The sequence below is a fragment of the Trachemys scripta genome, chromosome 2, assembly GCF_013100865.1.
Source record: "Trachemys scripta elegans isolate TJP31775 chromosome 2, CAS_Tse_1.0, whole genome shotgun sequence".
NCBI lineage: Eukaryota > Metazoa > Chordata > Testudines > Emydidae > Trachemys > Trachemys scripta.
The window spans coordinates 34,008,736-34,031,851 of NC_048299.1; the positions used below are offsets into that span (position 1 = coordinate 34,008,736).

Below are 23,116 nucleotides of genomic sequence, written 5' to 3' on the forward strand. Positions count from 1 at the left end.
TTTGCTGAGTTTTTACAAACACAAAACAAACAAGACAATAACGCAGCATGTAATAGGCTTAACTTCAGGAGGACAGGTAACAGAATAATGAAGGTTATAGTATATAGCGCATCTGAAAGTAGTAACTCGAGTCAAACAATGCTACTGCTGCTAATTCTAGGCATGTCTATAGCACCTTCAGTCTTAGACCTTGTCTACATTTATAGACAAACTATACTGGCAAACCCTCCTAGTGTAGACGTAGCTTATACTAGCAAAAAAGTCCTTTTGCCAGTACAGTTTATACTAGTTTCCCAAGTGAAATAAAGCTATACTGGCAAAAGGCCTTTTTTGCCAGTTTAACTGTGATTACAGTAGGGCTTTTGCTGGATCAACTATGTCAGCAAAAAAATCACGCCCCTAAACAACACAGAATATGCTAGCAAAACTTTTAATTGTAGACCAGGCCTTAGGTTTCTTAAAGCATTTTACAAACATTATTTCATTAAAGCTTCATTAACAACGTTCCTGTGAGGTAGGAAAGTGCAATTTACAGATGGAAAACTGAAGAACAAAGAGATGAAGTGATTTGTCCAAGGACACAAAGAACAACTATGGAAAAGCTAGAAGTAGAAACCAGGTCTCCTGATTGCCCTGTGGTCTAAGCACAAGACTCTCCTTTCTCCACATATAGATCTCTACAAACAAATGAGACCCTAATTCTGCTTTTCCTTCTAAGAAGGTTCAATTAGAAAAAGTTCATCCTCTGTCTCAGGGTTGTCTACACACAAGTTTTCACAAGCTTAATTTACGATGCGCCATCAAACTGGTTTTAATAAACCAGTGTTAGATGAGGCTTCAGGGTAAGGCCATTCTTATATACAAGATAACCAGGTTTAAACCAGTGTTAGGGTATCCACAAACAAAGCTGTAAATCAATTTAATACCACAATTTTAGTGAAACCAGTATAACTTCGTGTATAGACCATGCATCATCAGGGTTCCAGATCTCTCTCTCTCTCTCTAAGAAAGAAAATGTGCATACAGTTGAACCTAGACAAATTTAGAATGGAAATAAGGTGTAGATTTTTGACTGTGAAGATAATTACCCATTGGAACAATTTACTATCACTGATAATTTTCAAATCAATATTGGATGTTTTTCTAAAATACATGCTCTAGGAATTATTTTGAGGGAGGTCTATGGCCTGTGTTACACAGGAGGTCAGATAATCACAATGGTCCCTTCTGGCCTTGAATCTATGAAGCAGTGGAGAAAAACAAGTTAAAACATTTGATAAACTGTTTAAGAATAATTAATACCTATATAGTAATGTCAACTTCAAAGCACTTTACAAACATTAGATAATCCTCACAATATTAATTTAAAGTCAGTAAGTACTATTATCCCCATTATACAGAAGGGGAAATTGACGCAGAAGGGTTAACCAACACTACAGAGGGAGCCACAGCTAAAACTGGAACTAGAACTCAGGAATTCCTGTTTCCACTAAATCACATCTCTGCCTGTCTCACTAAATCACTGTGTAGTCAGAACACTTTCTAAGGCTACATTCTGATACTCTGCCTGATGTGGAGCAGCAGCTTACTCCACAAGTGGTCTCATTGACATCATTGTAACAACTATTTAATATCAATAAGGGTGTCGAATCTGGCCCAAAGTGAATATTGGAATATTGATACTAATGCCCCCCAACAAACAGATCAAATTTCGCCATGAATGTTATCTGAGACAAATATAGTATAGTATTTAAGGGTGTAACAGAGGTCAGAACCCACATTGTTCTTCTTAGACATGTATCAGACAAATAGAGATAACACACATTGGTGTCCTTATCAGTGAATTCTGCAGACACACACATAACTTTGCTACGGCAACACTTCTTGTAATGGAGAAGAAATTCCTTAGTATGCAGTTGTTACTATCCCCACACTCAACACTAGCCTTTCCAGCTATACAACACATTCTTTCAGAACTAGTCTGAGGTCATTGCCATCATCCTTGTGGTATTTCTAGCCTGAAGCCCTAGCCTATTTCCTTTAGCTAGTCTCTGCTGATAATATCTATTCTCTAAATTTAAAAAGGGGTCTCTTAATATTCTTAGCTATCTTCACAGAATCACAGAATCAACGGGCATAACCTGTGGCATGAAATAAAACTAAAAGTATATGTTTAATTTAATTTTCTTTCTACCAGGATAGCCTGAACAGTTTTGTTCAAGCTTCTCCAGCTATTTGGTAGTGTTTTTCAGTAAATGTAAAACAAGTGTTGAGTTTAGTTCCTTAAATCTACATACTGCTAATCCGTCCACACCCGTTATTTACTGAGACTAGCTGTAATAGGTCTGTTTCATCATGAAAAGAATACACAGGAAATCCTAGGGTTATATATTATTTCTACCAGTGTATCCCATGAAGTTGGGATGCATATTCCATGCACCACTCAAATAGGAAAGATTGTAGAGTTTTACAAGTGCCTATTGCAAATGGATGAGTTTAGCCTGGATCACAGAAAATAAATTAAAATGAAATACTAGTTCTTTTGCTTAGAGAAGAACTGATGACAAGCCAGGTGGTCACAACTAAAACTTATGATGCTTAAACTATCATCTTTTTATATTTGAAAATTCACAATTCAGTTAGATGAATGGGGCAGTTCATGCTTCTCAAAACTATTGTTTCAGGGGGTCAGATTTTGGGCAACGCTGCTTCAGTTTACTCAGCAAAGTCTACAGTATCAAGGAATACAGAGGGTTCTGCTTATCAATATAAAGGACAAATATCCATGTTAATACTTTTAGATCTTGTGGCAGCCTTCAGCACCATTAGTGATAAGGTGCTGCTGACCCATAAGACCTGACATGGGACTGGGCCGCACAATTGCAATGCAGTTTAGCTGGGACTGACTGGGAATGCCACATGTAGGTTTCAACCAGTTCAGCATTCAGCAGCCTACCTTCTGAGTGTGACAGATTAACAAGAGAATATTACTTAGGGGCTAAGCATATTACAATGGGTCCTTGATGCCAGATATGATTCAAGGACTTGTTAACTAATATTTAAAACACTTTATGCTCTAGTTACTGGTCTGGCTACCAGTGACAGACCATCCTTCACTCTGCATTTTACTGCAGAAGCGGCTATGAGCAGGGATATTAAAGCTGAGGGACCCTCAGACCCAAATTCTTCGGGGCTTGCAACAGGTATTGCTTGGGGATAAGGAGCAGTAGGGAGTTCAATAACCAAGGGGCTCTCTCAGTCATGGTAAGTTCCAACTTTTCCACATTAACAACTTTGGACCACTGTGCTAGACTTGCCACTTGATATTAAACATGAAAGAGGGATTTACACATATGGTGGAAGGCAGGATTTGGCCTATTTGTATTGTTTTTTAGTGGTTATCCATAAATAATTTGCCAATTTTACTGTACAGATGTGGATAGAGCACTGGACTGGAAGTCAAAAGACTTGGGTTCTAATTCAGGCTCTGCTACTGACCAGCAGTTCAACCTTGTACTAGTCACTCCATTGTCTCCGTGCTCGTATTTCCACCCACCCTCCCCTCACCATGCATTTTGATCTTGTTTGTTTAGATCACAAGCTCTTCAGAGCAGCAACTGTCTCTCACTACATGTTCATATATTACCTAGCACAATGGGACCTGGATTTTGGTCAGGATCCCTTGGTACTTCTGTAATACAAATAAATAACAATAATGAAAAAGTCTTGCTCAAGAAAAACAGCAGGGGAAATAAACAGTCCCAGAAATGTGCCTATGTAGCTACATTTCAAGCTAAACCTGTCTCCGAAGGCACACTCTGGCTCGGGGGCCTGATGCTCCCCTCCATTTCAGCTGTTTTACATCAGTGCAACTGCACTGAAGCCATTTCACACTTACACTGACACAAACTGTTGTACCGAAGAGGAGATTCAGCCCCGTATCATTTGACCCACAGTATGCACTGAGCCTATCATATAACGGTTTTCAGCACAATGTGTATGTGCTGAGGCAGTAATGCTAGAAAGGATTCTGGCTCTCTGGAACAATTTTTTTATTCCTCAGGTGCACACAAGAGATATCCGCTCACACATAAAGGAAGAATGGATTAAGTAAACAACACATGTGATTACCCAGCTTCTCTTGGGAAGGTGTACATTTCACACTTCCCCTGGGTATAGTCCAAGAAAATGTGTAAGTACAGTAAATGAAGCATGAAAGCTTTTATGGACTAGCATATATAGGTTTGGTTGTTTACCTCGCTTTGTTTTTTCTGCTGCAAAATGTTTCAAGTAAGATAAAATATTTCTTTAGAAGCCCAATAAATTTCAGTCATGATTTTAAACTAAGGAAGGAGATGAAGTCTAGAAAGAACTGACCAGAAAAACTAGAGTTACCTTAGGATATTTTCATTTCCTAGGATTCCTGTTTCAACACCATAATTGAAACTGGTTGTTTCAGGCTGTTTTTCCTGCAGAACTGCCAGCCAACTCTAATTTTTCTGACTACGACAGCAAATAAGTACATGTTCATTTTTGCATGTTGATGTGCTTTTCATGCATTACAGAGTCAATAGACAGGACAGGGGGAAATGATTTGAGAGGATTAACTACATTAAAGCCATACACAGTCCTTAAGTTGAGATGCAATTCCCAACATCTTCCAGGGGAGTTCCTCCCTATGGTTCACCAGCTATATGATATATGGCCTAAAGGCAGTGGTGGATTAAACCTAGAGGCCAAATCCAAAACCCAGTAAATCACCGGGATTTGAATCAGGTCCTAAATGGGGCTGGATCTAATTTTAGCAGAAAAACCTCTAAAAACAAATCAAGGGCCTCCTCCCCAGAATGACTAGTGAATGCTAAGTAACAATTTATTAACAGCCATATCATTTTTTATTTTAAAATGTTATAGAAACCTGACAACATACATTGCACACACACACACACACACACACACACACACACACACACACACACACACACACACAGCTAATCCCACACATAAAAGTACATAATCCCAGTTAATCACATAGGGTAGAGCACTAAACTGAATCAGGAGACCTGGGGTCTATTCCCAGCTACACCACTGGCCTTCTGGGAGACTTCAGGCAAGTCACTTCCCACTCTTTGCTCCAGTTTCCCCATCTGTAAAATGGGGATAATGATACTGACCTGCTTTGTAAAAAGCTTTGACACCTATTGATGAAATGCACTACTGGTGGGTAGGCTAGGTATTATTCAATTAGTTATTAATTATTATTGTGTCTGAATTATGTGGCAGTGAAATCTTTACTCAAACCATTGAAATCTGTCTGTCTGTAGTGAAGTAGAGAGTCATGAGATAAATCATCAGGGAAGAGTTTAGAAGTCCAGACCCCCGCTGTGCCAATACTTAAGCATGCGTTTAATGCTACTCTTGTGAGAAGTCCCACTGAAGCCAACTGAAGCTTAAGTATTGGCAGGATCAGGCAGTTTCTGCTTAAAATCATTGCTGATAAAGTCAATGGACTACTTAGGTGAGCAGACATAAACAGACCTCTCACAGTAGGATTATTGTGTTATAAGTCAAAATACATCTAAGGGTCCCAAAACCACCGACCAAGATTTAGTAATGGTCTGTCACCGTGGTGGTATAACTTAATTTATCCACCAGGTGAGAGCTGGATGTGGTGGGGTGAAGGGGTGTGTTACACTGTGATAAAAGGTTATTTAATGGTAGCCAAGATAATACAACTGGTTATAAAAAAACAGAACAGGGATGTTATTTAAATTGGAACCAACAGAACTGGATACTACCAACCTGCAATAACATCCCTCCAGCTGCCCTCTTACCTTCTTCCTGGTTCTCAGTTTATTCACAGACTCTGTTTCGCCGCGTCTCTCTGTCTCCCTTGCCTGCACTGTCCCCCTCTTCCCCACCTGCTGAGGGGAGTGACCATCTCATCTCAGAATCTCAGGAGTAGCTACCTCTCCTCCATGAAAAAATTTACAGTACATTCACCCTGAACACACCCTAAATCATATATCCCCATACGGGATCCAGTATCTTTACCATATTTATATTCCTTCCCTTTTAAATATGCTGTTCCTGTCTTGAATTTTGGACTGGCCTCTGGGATGATGATTTCTCAGAAGAAATCTATACCCAGGCTTGATCAAGGCACCTTGAGCTTTCAGTCATAACACCTCTTTCATGTCTGCCTGGACTTCTCTGACACTTTTAACGCTACCGCACCAACGCCCATCAAAATTTCCTTATGCTCACAGACATTCTCAGCCAGGTTTCTCACTTTATTTGGCTCTGTGTTTTTCACCTGAGGATCCAAAGATAAACGAGGGCTTAGTCGTGTTTGGTGGTATAGGGTTTCATTTTCACCTTGGTTCCTGCGTCCGAGCTCGGCAGTTTGGCGGCTTTCGTTTTCTTGGTACCAATGGTGCCGGAGGGTCCCACTGTTTTGGCCATTGGCATGGCCAGTATCTTGGCCAACTCCAAAGTAGGGGATGTGGTACCCTGTTTTTTTTTGCCGCCTTCTTGGCGGGCTGATCGGGAGCCTGAGCTGTGTAAGAAGGGCCCTTGTCAGAGGCTGCAGTCGGCAATTTCTGGCCAGATGGGGTGAGTACCTCAGGCTCAGACGCTGGATGGAGACACTTCTCCATGAGGAGGAGTTTAAGTTGGAAATTTCTTGAGGGCTTTCAGATTGTGACAGTGCGAGCACTTCTGTGGTATATGTGTCTCGCTGAGACAGTGGACACACAGAGTGCTCGTCTGAGAGTGTTATAAAAAGCCTGCAGGTAATGCAGCGTTTGAATCCTGGGGAGCCAAGCATGTCCCTCAGGGAGCGTACTGTCCTCATAAGGGGGATACGAATACGGAGCTGCGGTGGTGAAAACGGAAACCTACAGCCTTATGAGAAATTAAAATGAATTTTTTTTGAAGAAACGAAAGGATGTGGTTAAAGTACTAAAGCTAACTATTCTAACTGAAAAATAAAAGCTAAGGGAAACTATGCTACTTAGAAAGCTGTGAGGTGCTGCCAGTTGCTCCAACTGAAGCCAAAGGTGATAGTGAAGGAACTGGGGGTGGGGGAGGAGGGTTGGTCGCACAGCACCCCAGTTAACCGCCTGAAGCAGCATGAAATGGGGACTGTGCATGTGCGACCCAGCCGGGCACTGCTACCATAAATCTCTGATTATGAGCGCAGGAGCGCACGGACACCTAAAGTGGAGCACCCACAGGGACATGACTCGAAGAAGAACTCTGAAGTACCAAAATGACCTCTCTGATTGTGCTTGGCTTCATGCATCTCCCTTCGGAGCCATATGGACACTATCAACTGTAGCAAAGTCTCACCATCCTGAGGGTATGTCAAGTGGTAATATAGCAGTCCTCAATGTAAAACCAATCTGTTTCACCCTCCACCACCATTTTTTTCCTTCAAGACTGACAATATCACATCTATCTCAGTCTTTCTCCTTGCCCTCAATAAGAGCAATGGCAACAGATGTCCACATGCTCCATCTGCGTTTTTCTCAATGCCTCAGGGGAATAACTAATGTCCTGTAATAAGATACTTCTCACCAGACAAGACAGTCCCACAATTCTTGTGTCTGAGTGCTCCCTTCACCCTTCCATCCAAAAGTTAGCCTGCTACTTCTGGTTTAATGAAGATAAAATCATTTGGTTGATCTTCTCCTTTGGGTTCAATCCATGTAGGCAATCTGGATAGTACACCTGCATTTCCATTCACTTTTCCTGGTGTGTAACAGATTTAAAAATCTAATTCAGCATGTTTTGCCAACCATCAGTTTTCCACTGCATGCAAATCTGTCTAAATACTTGAGGGGACTGTGATCTGTCTTCACAGTAAATTTCTTATAGATCAGATACTCCATGAATTTCTCCATAGCGGCCCAATTTAAATCCAGCAATTCCAACTTGAATGTCCTGTAATTCTGGTAATTTCTTTCAGACTTCCAGAGTCCTCTACTAGTGTATGCTATCACTCTTTGCACTCCCTCCTCTATCTGGCTCAATACAGCTCTAAGACACGAAAATTAGCATTGGTAGTCAGTATAAATGGCAGCTTGAAATCTGGACATGCCAGAATTGAAGAGTCATCAGTCTCCTTTCCAACTCTTCAAAAGCCCATTGACACTCTGGTGTCCACTCAAAAGGTATTATCCTAGCCTTTCTTTCCCCACTAGCTGATGCAAAGGACAGGGGGTCTGTGAAACTTCAGTAGTTACTCATAAAACTGAGCATTTTCCTAACTTCAGTGAGACTCCATGGTCTTGGCCAATTTTCGAGTGCCTTCATCTCTGGATTAACAGCAATTCCCTGAGCCAACACCACATGTCCCAGAAATTTAACTTCGATACTGAGTAATTTACATTTAGTAGGTTTTAACTTTAGTTTATGTTTGACCAACGTGATCAGAACCAAATCTAATCACTCCAAGCGTTTGTTAAATTCTGTGAGAACACGAGTATATTGTCTAAATAAATTAGGAGACTCTTAAACACCTGATCTCTTCATACAGTCTCCATCAATCTTTATAAGGTGGATGGAGCATTACATAAACTAAGAGGCATGTGAGTACACTCAAACAGTCCAAATGGGGTTGTCATGGCCATTTCCCCAAAATCTGCAGGCCCCAGAGCCACCTGGAAATATCCAGACATTAAATCAAGGGTGGAGAACAGAGTGACTTGTCCCAATGCATCTAGTGTTTCCTTTATCCTTGGCAGTGGATAGACATCCTTCCTTGTCACCATGTTCAAATTCCTGTAATCACAGCAGAACTGTACGCACCCTTCCAGATTTCTGATGATCACCGAAGGAGAAGCCCAAGGAACTTTTTCTAAGAATTCCTTGAGACACTAATTGTACATGGTTCTTGAATTCCTTGTACATATAGGGAGAAACTCTTCTATGTCTGTGCTTTATGGGTACTGCATTTCCAGTGGGTATATGATGCACCACTACCTCAATATACCCCAGGCCACTATCAGATTTGGAAAACGCATCTTTATGTTTCTGGAGTAGTTCTTTCAAATATTATTTCTCAATAGGACTCAACATTTCCCAATACTCCACTGTTTCATGGGAACAGTTTCTGGATTCTGCTTTTTGTGATGGTGTGTCTTTATCTCTCTTTTCCTGAGCCTCTTGAACCCTCACTATAGCTCCTTCTTGTCCATACTCCAAGATTTCTGGAGGCTCTATCCTGACTGGTCATATGATCTCAGCCCCTTAGGTCCAAGGGGATAACCGGGCTGCTCAGACACTAGCATTCAACACTCAGATTGGCACCACTCCTTCCTGAGATTTTGCATTGCACATGAGCTAAGACAACCCCTCTGGTAAGCTTGTCATCATCGTTGGAGTGATTAGAATTTGACTTGAGGATAGTCCCTCTGAATGAAAACAATGACCTTTTACCACTCTTTCATAGGTGGAATTGTGACATTTTAATCCCAGCTACTTGTACACGTCCAATCTTCCCTGGCTGTCAAATCTTCTGACACTGAGCATTTACTCTTGCTCAGATGTGTGATCCTCTCCTTGTGGTACAGTCCTCCTGAAAGCTGCAATAGGGTCCAAAAAGTCCATCTAAATCCTTCAGGATGTTCCAGGCCAGAATCCTGGGAACTTCAATCACACTGTCTTCTGGACTCAAATAATCATCCTGCACAATGAAAACACACTTCTGAGACAATACTTGCCTTGAACACTGAATATCTGCCTCCAAACATCCAATTACCAGAATATCTAATCTGTTAGCTGCTTCAATTTTACCCAGCTGGCATCCCCCACAGCATTAGTTCTCTCAAACTTCTTATAAAAGTAACTTGCCATCAAAGTGGTGACTTTGAACCCAAGGTCAAGTAAACAATGTGTCTCCGATCTCCACTTCCACAATGGGGCTGGCTCCAAAAGCTCTGGCCTTCTGTTTTTCTATCCGTGGACTGGCCATATGTAAACCCATTCTAGGTGAAATATTGGGTGTCTCGATCCCTTTTCAAGAGTCTCTTCTGCCCTCACTTGAGTTTTACACTTCAACTGTCTCCCTATCAAGAGAGGAAATTCTTCCTTGATCCTTTCAGTTACATGGGCATTCTCTCTAGATGTGACTGGACTCACGGAATCCACAGTAAACCAGATTGACCTGGCTATCTCATAATGGAGACCTCTTGCAATTTTCTGCCCCTCAGAAAGCATTGTTTGCTTTTGGTCCCACTGAAAGGTTTGGTTGATGCACTGTTAAAAAGCTCTTCTTGTTGATCACTAAGTCTTTGTATTACTTTGTTCAAACTCTCCAAGACAGTAGTGGTATTCTCCAAATCAACCATGAAGGTTCAGTTGGCTACTTCATTTTTTCCTTTATAACTACTTTTATTTGTATCAGGGGGTAGCCATGTTAGTCTATATCCACAAAAACAACAAGAAGTCCAGTGGCACCTTAAAGACTAACAGATTTATTTGGGCACAAGCTTTCATGGGTGAAACCCCACTTTTTACCCATGATGCATCTGAAGAAGTGGGTTTTTTACCCATGAAAGCTTATGCCCAAATAAATCGGTTAGTCTTTAAAATGCCACCAGACTCCTTGTTACTTTTATTTGCAACTACTTCAAAATTCTTTTCATCCTCCTCAGACCACTCAATGGTTGCCCTTACCAGGTCAGGAAAAGTCAATGTAGGCTGCTCCATTGAATCTCTTCTTCATTTGACATCTTACCTCATGATCCGTCAGTCCTATCACTAGCTGGTCCTTCTGGATGGCATCTGGGTCTGTCACTTGGCTCTTATCTCAATTCTGCACTTTGGAGAGTCTCTCCTGTAGATTGTAGGCAAAATTCCTGTTTCACCCTCTTCCTGATTTCTCTCACAAAATTCTCGCAATCGATTTCCAAGAGGGGCCTTGTCCCCATACACACGAATCAGCAACTTGAAAATGTTCCCTGTGCTCTCTTCTCCAGAAGGAATAAGGTACTTTACAGTGTCTCTGGCTTCCTTTCAGGTGGTCCTTAACAACCTCAGCTGGAGCTTCCCTCAGGGTTTTCTTGAGCTGCCTTAGTCTGTCTTACCCATTCCTCAACAACCAGGTCCCCTGGTTTAACAGGTGTACCAAAGAAATCTAGAATTTTCTTATCCTTGGGCATATACAAAGTATATAACTTGGGTACTTCTGCTAAACAGTTGATCACCACCTTAGCCAGAAACTATGCCTTCCTCTGCTCTTGTCTTGCCCCATGCAGAGTGGACACTTGCCCTGTAATTCTGGGCTCTTGCTCAGTCAACAAGGTCTACAGTGCTTTAAACTGTGCCTGTAGCCCCTCCATGATGCATCCTGTTGACTCAGAGATATCCTTCACCAGTCCAGAGATAAAGTTACCCCAATACTCAACTTCGGTCCCCTACACCAGTGTTTCCCAAACTTGGGATGCCACTTGTTTAGGGAAAGCCCCTGCCGCGTCCGCAGGTCCGGCCGATCGCGCCTCCCACTGGCTGCGGTTCACTGCTCCAGGCCAATGGGAGCTGCTGGAAGCGGCAGCCAGTACGTCCCTCTGCCCACGTGGACGGGGCAGGTAAACAAACTGGCCCGGCCCACCAGGGGCTTTCCCTACACAAGCAGCGTCCCAAGTTTGGGAAACACTGCCCTACACTAAACTAACCTAATCCTGTTTGTGATGCCAAACAGGTGTAAACAGACCTCTCAGTGTAGGATTATAGTGTTACATTTGAAATACATCTGAAGGTCACCGCATCCCAAAACCACTGATCAAGATTTAGTAACGGTCCGTTACAGTGGTGGTATAATCACTCAGCAGGTGAGAGCTGGCGGGATGTTACACCATAATAAAAGGTTATTTAATGGTAGCCGAGATAATACAACTAGTCGTCAAAAAATAACATAACGGGGATTTTATTTAAACCAGAGCAAACAGAACTGGATTCTACCTACCTACAATAACATTAAATAGATTAAGAATATATATCATAAAAATGTATAATGGTTTGGATATGTTTTTATATATATGTACACACACCCACACACACACCCACACAGAGTAACTCACTACTGAGTGTACTTAGCTAAATATAACCTCTAAATACAGAAATATATCTATATCTCGATATGCACGGGCTAGTACCTTATAGGTTGTTTTTTTTTCTAGTTCAAGGCTCCCCTTTCCTCAGCTACCTCGCTGGGTGCTGTCTGACACCTCTATCAGTTTTTGAGCCTCACATGCTGCTTGTGACTTCCTGAAGACATAGCCTTAACTCCAGTGACACTTGCAGCAGTGCAAATCATATCAGACACACTGGATCTCAAGGCCTTTGGGCCTCCTGTTCTGGATCTCGGGAACCACATGGATCAATGATAGGAGATGACCAGAATCAATGGTCAGAAACACATCATCAGACCTGGACTGACTTAACCAACCAGCTTTAAACTAAAGGGACCCTCTTCTGTGCATCTGTTTGTTGTGCTCAGTCTCAGTCTCTCCACTTACTCTTGGTTTTTCTCAGTCCTGATTTCCCTCTGTCCCTCCTCTCATCCTCTGCCTGTTTCTCTCAGTTTACTTACAGACTCTGTTTCTCTCCATCTCTCTCTCACTGGCTCCCCCGCCTGCCTCTGTCCCTCAACCTTCTCCCTCTTCCCCTCCAGCTGTCACTTCCCCTCCCACTGAGGGTCAGGGCCACCTCCTATAAGTTTCTCAGAGGGGCGGGCTATTCCCTGTCCATAAAAATATGCATTCACTCTGAACATCCACTTCCCCCAAATCATATATCCTCACACAGGGTCAAGTCCCTTTACCTTATTTAAATAAAGTTATGCAATGTGCTTATGTGTTTGCAGAACAAGGGCCCAAATATAAGGACCAATGGGTTTTAAAAGACATTTCAGGGAAGAAACCTCTCCTATTACCACTCTCTCCTGTTCCCAAGTCCCCATGGCAGACCCCACCACTCTTTGTCAGTGCCCTCCTCCAATGGCTCCTCAGATCCAAACCTTTGTGTGTCCATGTAGCCCCTTCGCAGTCTGGTATCCAGAGCCATGGATTCTGCCTTAATCCAACCCTGTTTATAGTGCCCAATCCTGAGAAACACTGAGCACCTGCAACTCGCATTGTCTTTAGTAAAAGGTGGCAAATGCACAGCACCTCTCAGAAATAGGCCTTTACAGCCTGATTCTGTGAAGAGCCTAGCATCCTCCACTGCCTTGGAAGTCAAAGAGGATTGAAAGTGCTTGGCACCTGACAGAATCACGTCTCACTGTTTGAAACCCCCAAACATTTGTCAGTCTGCATTTCTTTAGAGAAGCATTAAAACAATGACATCAGTGCAATCCAGCACATGCATGCACATACTGCTGTTTTTGACAGGTTGCATAATATAATTGTGTACTTGTCAATTTTTATTTCCTTTAGTCAAATTGCAAGTGAAGTTTGTTGAGCCCTGTCCGGGTTTGAGATTATTCTTGTTCTGACAGTTTTGCTAGAATTTTTCCTCCCACAGTTATCAAGTTGGAAGAAATCCCAGCTTTCAAATAAATATTTTAAAATATATCTTATTTTGTCCCTCATGGAGTATTCATTCATTTTAATGATACATTTTGTACTCAGGTGGCATACTGATGAGAAATGTGCTGATTCTGTTAGACCCTTTTGTCAAGAAAGACCTTAATTTCAAGAACCATGGCTAAAGTTTAAAATGGATACAGAGCTGGAATGTCTCATGGGCTGGCTCAACATGGCATGAATTAGAGCCTAGCATGTCATAATGACCCACAGTCATCATTAGAAAGGCAATGTTTTAGTCTCGGGTATTGTTGGTAAAAGTCATGGCCCGGTCATGGGCAGTAAACAAAAATTCTTGGCCCGTGACTTGTCCATGACTTTTACTATATACCCCTAACTAAACCTTGGGCGGGGGGCTGCAGGTGTTCTGGGAGGGCAGTCTAAGGGTGCTGCAAGTGCTGGGGTGTGTGTGGCCTGGGACCCCCGCTGGTGCTGGGAGGGAGGGGAACAGGACGCAGCCTGGGACTCCCGCTGGTGCTGGGGTGGGGTCAGCAGGGCTGGCAGGCTCTCTACCCAGCTCTGCGTGTCCCTGCAGCTCTTATGGGGAGGGAAGGTCAGAGTGGCTCCACATGCTGCTCCTGCCACAAGTGCCGGATCTGCAGCTCCCATTGGCTGGGAACTGCAGCCAATGGGAACTGTGGGGGCAGGGCCCGCGGGCATGGGCAGCGCGCGGGGAGCTCCCTGGCCCCTCCACGTAGGAGCTGCAGGGACATGCCGGTGGGAGCCAGGGAGCCCCCCACCTCAAGGTAAGCGCCACCCCACACTCCAATTCCGTGTCCCTAGCCCCCTCCCACACACCTAAACTGCTGCTGCTGGCCGAGGAGCTGCTTGGCTCAGGCAGCCCCTGAGTGAGCACCGGCCACTGCAGAAATCACGGAGAGCATGGAAAGTCACGGAATCTGTGCCTTCCATGACCTCCATTATTGACACGCAGCCTTAATCATTAGTACTGACTGACAAAAACGTGATGCTTGGGTAGCCAAAATGCATTGCCACTATTCTCACTCACTCCACCTCCTAACAGACATTTATTCAGTCTGTAATTTAAAAAACAACCTGACTCAACTGGACTTGGAAAAATATGAATGTCTATGAGAATAAGATTTTTTAAACAACACTGTAAAGTTTATTAGGCTTAAACCCATAAAAATCGATCATTTTTCCTGTGTCTTAAAAGAACAGTGTTCAGTAGTTTAGGATTAAAATTTAGGTTTTGTTTGAAAACATCAAAGTAAATAAAGGGGCAAGGGTACGTATTTACAAAACATATTAATAGAAATATTTTCATGTACTTTTAAAATTTAAATGAAAAGAAGCTTTTAAAAATGTAAATATTCTCTTGCAGTGCTAGAAATACAAATAAAACCAACAGCATCATGCTGCTGTACAGGAACCAGGATGTAAAATGGACTATGGCCCGCATGCACTAGAGCACACTTTTAAATCCATGTAGATCCCTTTGCAGGATTGCAGCCTATGAATGGAAAAAAAACTGACCAGGTATTTTTCACTCTGCAACTTGCATGAAGGATATTAGCATGCATGCCAAGTTCAATGCTTACTGTTTTTAGTTTAGTTTTAGGGTTTTGGTTTTTTTTTTTTTGTTCCTTAGCATTTGTGAAACTGGTTTTAAAGAAAAATATTGGAGGGATTGATAACAATAGAGTACTATATTACCATAACAATAAGTTGTACAAGAAGAATTAATTTACACTTGGGCAATTTTAGGACTAATTTTTAGTATACCTTTAAATAAAATATATGCAATTAATATTTCCTAAAATAAGAAATCTGAAGTGACAGATTCAGGGGATAACAAAGTATTTCCATCTATTTCTTTAGCAGATTGATCCCAAGTGTTGTGGCAAAACTGAGTCACATGTGTAGTTGTAAACACTTCTACCCCACTTGCAGGATGAGAAAAAGCCTTATTTCACATCTCTAAATCACTGGACCCACATTTTCTCCCATCCCCCTCCTCTGAACCACACCTCATAACACAAGGTGAACTGAATGACCTCCTCAGGGATTTGGAACTACCCAAGAGTACGGCAGAGCTGTTGGGCTCCAGACTACAGCAGTGGAATCTCCTGGCAGGTGACGTTAGGGTTTCCATGTTCCATGACCGTCAAAAGGATCTTGTCCCATCTTCTTCATGGAAGGTGATCTTGTAGCCTGCAACAACATTGATTGTGTGATGGCAGCACTCAATATCGTTCATGATCCAGATGAGTGGAGACTGTTCATTGATTCATCGAAGACAAGTCTTAAAGCTGTTTTACTGCATAATGGCAATGTTTTGCCATCAATTCCAGTTGGTCATGCAGTCCATATGAAGGAAACCTATGACAACATGAAACAACTTTTGAGATGCATAAACTATGACCAACATCAGTGGCAGCTTTGTGGTGATTTGAAGGTTGTTGCTCTCTTGCTTGGTCTGCAGCCTGGATACACAAAGTACTGCTGTTTTCTCTGCGAATGGGATAGTCGTGCAAGAGATTCCCTCTACATCAAGAAAGATTGGCCACTCCGACTGTCATTGGCGCCTGGGAGGAAAAGTGTTCAGCATCCACCACTTGTTGAATCAAGGAAGATTTTGTTACCACCCTTACACATCAAGCTGGGTCTGATGAAGAACTTTGTCAAGGCCATTGACAAAAACACAAGCAGCTTTCAAGTACCTCCGTGGAAAATTTCCAAGGTTAAGTGAAGCTAAGATAAAGGATGGTGTCTTTGTTGGTCCTCAGATTCGTGAACTTCTTCAACATGATGCATTTGACCATGCACTGTGTGGCAAGGAAAAGACGTCATGGAAAGCCTTCCAGTTAGTGGCAATAAATTTGGAAAACCTCCTCAAGGCATACAAAAGCCTTGGTTGCAACATGTCACTAAAGCTACAATTTTTGCACTCTTATCTAGATTTTTTTCCACCGAACTGCGGAGCAGTGAGCGACGAGCACGGCGAGCGATTTCACCAGGACATTGCAACAATGGAGAAACGCTATCAGGGCAAATGGAGCCCATCAATGCTTGCAGACTATTGCTGGACAGTGACAAGAGATGCTCCATTTAATGAATACAAGAGACAAGCCAAGAAGCGCCGAGTAGACACTGAATAGGACTAAACTATGTACAGAATAGTTTTTTGCCTTTTGTTTCATAATACATTTTATTTAGATAACCCTTTTGCTGATTTTTAAAGTGTTACATAAACAGGACAGGTGAAATATTATCATGTAAAGCAACCATAAACACATGAAAAGACCTAGGTTTACAATTTATGATTAAAACTCTACTATCTACACAATATACATAGACATAAAATGTAAAAACTTAAATATCTTAGAAACAGTAGCCAATCAGTTGTTTTAATTGTCATATTTGAATTCAGCACATCAAAATACATAATAAATAGCACATTTTATCTCTGAAGCAGACGACTTCTCAAAAATTGTAGACCAGTGTTATAATACCTTAAAGGTGCTTCAGTCTTAAATCTAAATACTCTAAATTATTTCATATCATGTCACTTCACTTCCATCTTTTGCCTGTTTTTTGCCTATCTAGACACCTGTGATGTATGAAAGACAAGTTGATATTTTCAGAATAAATGCAATGCAGCTCTCTCTACTTTAGCATGGGTTTGAGGGGATGGCCCATTATAACACATGTGGAATGAGAAATGAAATAGCATATTCTGTTGGAATTTGTGATGGCTTTTGAGAGCCCACTGCCTGAACCTGGTGGACTGCACATCGCAGATGGTCTAAGTGTTAAATTATCCATTGTTAAATTTTCATAATAAGATTCTCTCTACCATAAAACTTGTGACCATAGGGCAGAGCCACTCTTTAAATAATGGCTGAGGCAGATTTATCTATTGCCAACCAACAAGGGTGATATTTTCTACTTTGGCCTATGGAGAAGAAAGCACTGAACAGAATGTCTGTGTGCAGCAGAGAACAGCCCATGATGTTGAGAAAAAGGTTTTAATTGCTTTTTATCTAGCTCAGAGGCCCCAATTCATTACTGGAATGGATGATTTCTGATATATCTTGAAATGACTGGCCTGTGTGCATGTGTCAGATCTCTGAATAGCTAAATCAGGTTATTGCTAAGCACACTCAGTGAATGCTAAATGCACTGTAAGTCAGTATTAAGACATACAGGGTTCCCACAGTATTATATCCCTACAAAGTTCCAATGTACTCTACATACATATAGTAAATTACATTTTCTAATAAATCTAAGCCAAGCTGATGGTCTGAGGATTCACTAGACAGCATTGACATATGGGCAGAACCGGATTCTCCATATGTATAGTAAAAACATATAAGCGTATGAGTATGTGCTTAAAAACAGGTTTTAAACAAGATCTCATTGGGTGGGGTGGAACTTTCAGGCTCTCCCTTCAAAGTGTCCTGCATCAGACCAACCTGTCCCTTCCAGCTGAGGTGGATGAAGCTCCCTCTGGAGTCAGTCTCCTGGCTTTGGCCAGACTGGGCCACTGAGGAGTGATGTGAGACACTCTCTCTCCAATCCCCAAATTTGTGTGCTGCCCTTTTTAGCACTGCTAGTGCCCGCTGGCTTGGAGAACCCTTTTTAGTTCTGTCTTCTATTTTTCTTTTTAATTTGTTCTGTTTGTCAGATATCAAAACACTCTTGACAGAAACTGCCTTGGATCACTGAGGAATAAATAAACCCTTGTGATCAGTTTATGAGCTCTCTCTGTGATGTATGGTGCAGCCTTTGGTTTATGTCATTCTGCATGTAGGGAAATGAGATCCTATAGAAAATAAGCAACATTTCAGTTTATTACCATTGAGAAACATGCCTTCCTCAGCAATCTGCATGCAAGTTATGCTGTCTTCCAACATCAGTCTACCTGCCCTATGGCATTATTCTTCAAAAAACTAGTTTCTACCTCTGCCATCCACCTGTTGGGAAGAGAGGCTCCCTAAGAAAAGTAAAATCTATTGCAAAACCAATTCTAGTTTAAAATTAATTTTGTGGAAAAATTGGGCTAAATTCAACCTTCAGGTGTGGAGGAATTCAAATTGCGGTAACAGGAGGAGCAGCTTCCCCTGAGAAGGAGGAGCAGCTTCCCCTGGGGGTGAAGGATGGAATTGCTGTTGATTGTGCCTCAACTCAAATCTGAAGGCACCTTCCTGGAAAAAGTAGGGTAGTTCAATCACCATGTCCATTCAAATCCCTATTCTCTTTACAAAGGCTGCCATAAAAGATTCCAGCGGTAGTGTGAATACCATCCCTTTTCACTAAGAATTGGGCCACCACCAATCAGCCATCAGATATTAATCATTTTTGGTTATTACAAATTGGGCAGGATTTGAACATGTACGATACAGATGAAGGTCTCTGTATCTCATGTCTAAAATTAAGGTCCCATCTTGTAAACACTCATCACTTAGTGCAGTCTTTACTACCACGTAGTAGGAATAATACTTGGTAATATGTATTTGCAGTATTGGGCTGAGATTGTTAATGGACTCTTCAGGGTAGGGTCCACATCTGTCTGTCTGTAAAGTGTCTAGCATGCTTTTGGAGGCTGCAATGATACTCTCACTATCAATTCCCTGTGCCGTCCAGTACTCCACACTGAACTAATCTGAAAAGAATAAACTGGCAGTGTCGCAGAGAAGTGCCTGTCCTGTAGCACTACCTGCTGGCTGAGAGAGGCGCTGCTGGTGCTCCTTGTCTCCCTTCTTCCCCAAGGTGGGTCTTCCTTGGCTCTCCACACACCAGTCTGTGCTGGAGAGGTGGCTTAGCCTTCTAGCCAAGTCACAATCAAACCTAACGCAGGGTAGCAAAAGTCCAACAAACAGAGAGGTTTTTTGCCCTTTGGGGGCTTTCCTTCACTCTGATTTCTGTGCTACTTTTAAGAGTATTTCTGGTTCTGGGATAGAGCATTCAGCCCCCAAAGTGGTATCCCTGGAGTACAGTTCTCAGACCCTTCTGGGATATGTTCCTTATGTCCTTCCCTGCTCCGGTATAGAGCACTGAGGCCCCGGGCTGGTTCCCCTGGAGTACCCCGCCTCCTGCAGACCCTGGATGAGAGCCATCCACTCTCAGTGGTACCACTTTCCAAACTGAGCTTTATCAGCCCTCTTATAATGCCTAGGTGTCGATTAACTACCAAGTGACCCTCCTTCATCCCACCCCCTCAGACTGGGAAGCAGCTAATAAATTATGGCACAGATGCGGCTGGCTCTCATCTCCCCTTAAAGGATCTGGTCTCCTTATGACAGGCAGTAACAATAACGTGCTACAAGTGTCCATATTTTGTTAACCCCAAAATACTCTAAAGACAAATTTTTATATGCAGAGAACATGATGCCAAAGTTACAAGAGCAGAGCACTGAAGGATCCTGGAAAATATTTTACCTAGTGATCTCTCCTTTGTTTGGTTCGCTGACCTCACCACTGGAAGGCTTGCTCGTGTACGGCTGCCTCTGGAAAAAGGAGTTGGAGAATCTCCCTCAGACATGGCTTCTAAAGAATCAGCAGATGCTTCGGACAGATGTTCTGCCTGGTCTCCCAAATTGGGCTGTGGGCTTTGAGACAGCTTTGGGCTCCTTGTCTGTAAAAATAAAATAAATATATCATTATTATATTGCAAATGACACTAGGAACATCAAGATCCAACTGTCTGGGGAAAAAAACAATGAAAAATGGTTCATTCAGCCTTAAATGCAGCATTCTACAAGGCCTTGTGTGCTCAAGGTGACTTCTATGTAAGTTATTTAAAAATATACTGTCCCTGGATAGTCCATTAAGATTTTTATTGCTGTACATCTACCGTACAAATTTCATTTCTAACAATGACCTGAGGCTGACATATTATAGGGTGGATATATGGCAATTCCATTCCCTGTTGCTCAGACAACTGTTAACATTGACATCAAAGGTGCACCACACACACACACAAACACACAGCCTCAACCTGCAGGATTAGAAATTCATCCAATAGGTTTTCTTAAATCTGCTCTCAAAACCAGTGAGTGAGTTCTATAAAGAGGAAACTGGCAGCTGAGTGCATAGAAGTATTTACATTTTTGACAACTGAAATGCTATTATTAATAATTAAAATCTCTAAAATGTTGCACTTATCTTGAGGAGTCTGTTGACAAAAATGTCCTGAAAATAAATTTAGCAGTAAAGCTGTCAGCTCTCAGTATCAGAATTGCTGCTACATATGCTGTGGAGAGTAAGGGTTAGCAAGGCCACAATAGCAGTCTAAAATTTTTATCCAACATACTAAAAAATTATGAGCTAAACTCTGCTTTCATTTGTATCAGCATAAATGTGGAAAAACTCCTCTGATTAACTGAGTTACTTGTGATTTCCAGTGCATAACAGCAAACACAATTCAGCTGCATAGAATTAACTGCAACTTCCATTAACTGCTAGATACTGTATGTTAAAGATAAGTCTACCTAACCATCTCTGGTATTCCCAATCCAGGTTTTTATATTAACTCCTATTATGGAATTTCTGGCTAACAAAAACACACTCAGTAGGAGAGGCAATGTCCTGAACATTTTCATCGTTGACTTCAAAAAGGGCTTTGTGTTTTGTGAAGGAACATATTAATACATTTTACAACTTATAAGGGAAGTTGCATTGATAAACGTACAAGGGTTCCATTTTCTCTGTTGCAGAGAACAACATAAACTTCTGCCACTATAACTCAGACTGAACTTGGTAGGGCAGTAATTTTCCATAATTTCTCAAGCAAATGCTACATCCAAAATAAATAGTATACCTACCCTAAGTACAGCAATGCAAAACAAGAAGGTTTTTTCCCCCCAGAACGACAGTGGAAATATAAACTTTTTAAAAATATAAATTTATAAACTTGTCAGTTTATATTCCCAGGCATAAAATGTCATATATTATATCCCTCTTTCTTTCCTCTCTCATTTAAAGGTCAGATACTTATATTAAAATACCCTATAGTTAGGCTAAAAATAATTCCCATATTGGGTTTGAAAAATCAGTCAAATTAAAGACAAGTTCAAAAAAAAGAAAAGAAAAGGCCAAGACAACACATTTTGCTGATATGTGGCTCTTTCAGCAGTTTCTAGTGTGAGATGGAGAGAGCTTGTTGCAGCAATGTCATAGATCATGTAATACTGCGCATGTGACCTTGAAGGTAAGCAACAACTCTTAACTTTTATGAGGTTTTCATTAGACTTCTCTACATCCCAGCCTTCTCTGCTGCCAGCTTGTCCAGTTGCTCACATACTATAATAAGTTAGAGATATCTAATGAGAAAGCTAAACTCTCTGGAGCTCTGCACTTATGAAATGTTAGCTATTATCCAATGTCTTGCAGTGAAATGATTTTGAAGCATTGAGTTTTTCGAGGAATTAAAGCTAACAACATTTACCTCTAGCAAACCAAGGCATGCTTTGAAGTATCTCTGAAATGATCAGCTCTAGTCTACAAGGTTGTAAACACAGAGACTGGTGCATGTACAATACTGCCTGAGAGTTTACAGAAGTGACAAGTGACCTGCAAACATGAAGGATTTCAAGAAGTCAGTACTTCTTTCATTCAGTTATCTGAAATGTGGCTTGGCAACCATCATTGCTAAAATATTTTAATTACATAGGTATGCTTGTTAGACAGTGTTACCAATTAAAGTCACTAACTTAACTCATTGAACAATAAAGGGAACTAAAGCACATTATTAAGCTCAGTTTCCTGTTCTGTTAATAGAAAAACCATAAGGAAAATATAAAGCAAGGTGCAATATAAATGAATCAAGATAATCCGGTAGAAACACTTCATGGTTTAAGTTTGCTTTTTGGAAAAAATGATTTTGATAAACTAATTTTGCTTCATGTTTCCTCCTGTTACATTTGGTTGCACTGCTTTAAGACAAGCAGGATGACGAAGTTGTATCTGTGCAGTTACGAATATCTGTTAAGTTACATTAGGGTTACCATTCGTCCAGATTCTCCCGGACATGTCCGGCTTTTTGAGTTTAAAAATAGCGTCCGGGGGGAATTTGTAAATGTCCGGATTTCTCCCCCCGCATGCAGAGCGCGGCACGGTTGACAGGGCAGCCTGCCAGATCGAGTCACTCGCACGGGGCTCCGGCAGCCAGAGCCCCTCCTCCACTTTCCCCCTTCTCTCCCCTGCAGCTTCAGATCACTCCCCTCTCCCCCTCCCTGCATTCGGAGATCGCCGGCCATTCGCATCGGGCCTCCAGCAGTCTGGAGCTCCTCCCCCTGCTCCTCCTCCCCTGCTGCCCAGCGTGCCGCTCCACAGCACTCTGCGAGGGTGGAAACCGGGCTACGCGCTCCGTGAGGGAGCGCGGCAGTGTGTCAGGCTCCGCATGGAGCCCGACACGCTGTTCTGAGCGGCACGGTAAGGGGGCCAGGGGGTCAGAGAGGGGGCAGGGGGGTTCTGGAGGGGGCAGTCAAGAGACAGGGAGCAGGGGGAGGGTTAGATGGGTCAGGAGTTCGGGGGGGGGCTGTCAGGGGGCAGGGGGG

General features: G+C 42.1%; 1 protein-coding gene across 19 annotated transcripts in view; it reads right to left on the reverse strand.

Moving 5' to 3' along the window:
* KIAA1217 (KIAA1217 ortholog) overlaps positions 1 to 23,116 on the reverse strand; it is a 518,496-nt gene that overhangs the window by 102,247 nt on the left and 393,133 nt on the right. For all 19 annotated transcript variants that reach the window (XR_004644414.1, XR_004644413.1, XM_034760248.1 and 16 more), the window contains one exon: positions 19,998 to 20,193. Coding sequence is in view for 17 of the 19 variants with exons in the window: in XM_034760248.1 (XP_034616139.1) it covers positions 19,998 to 20,193 (196 nt within the window). In the remaining 2 variants the exon portion in view is untranslated. The remainder of the gene's footprint in view (positions 1 to 19,997; positions 20,194 to 23,116) is intronic.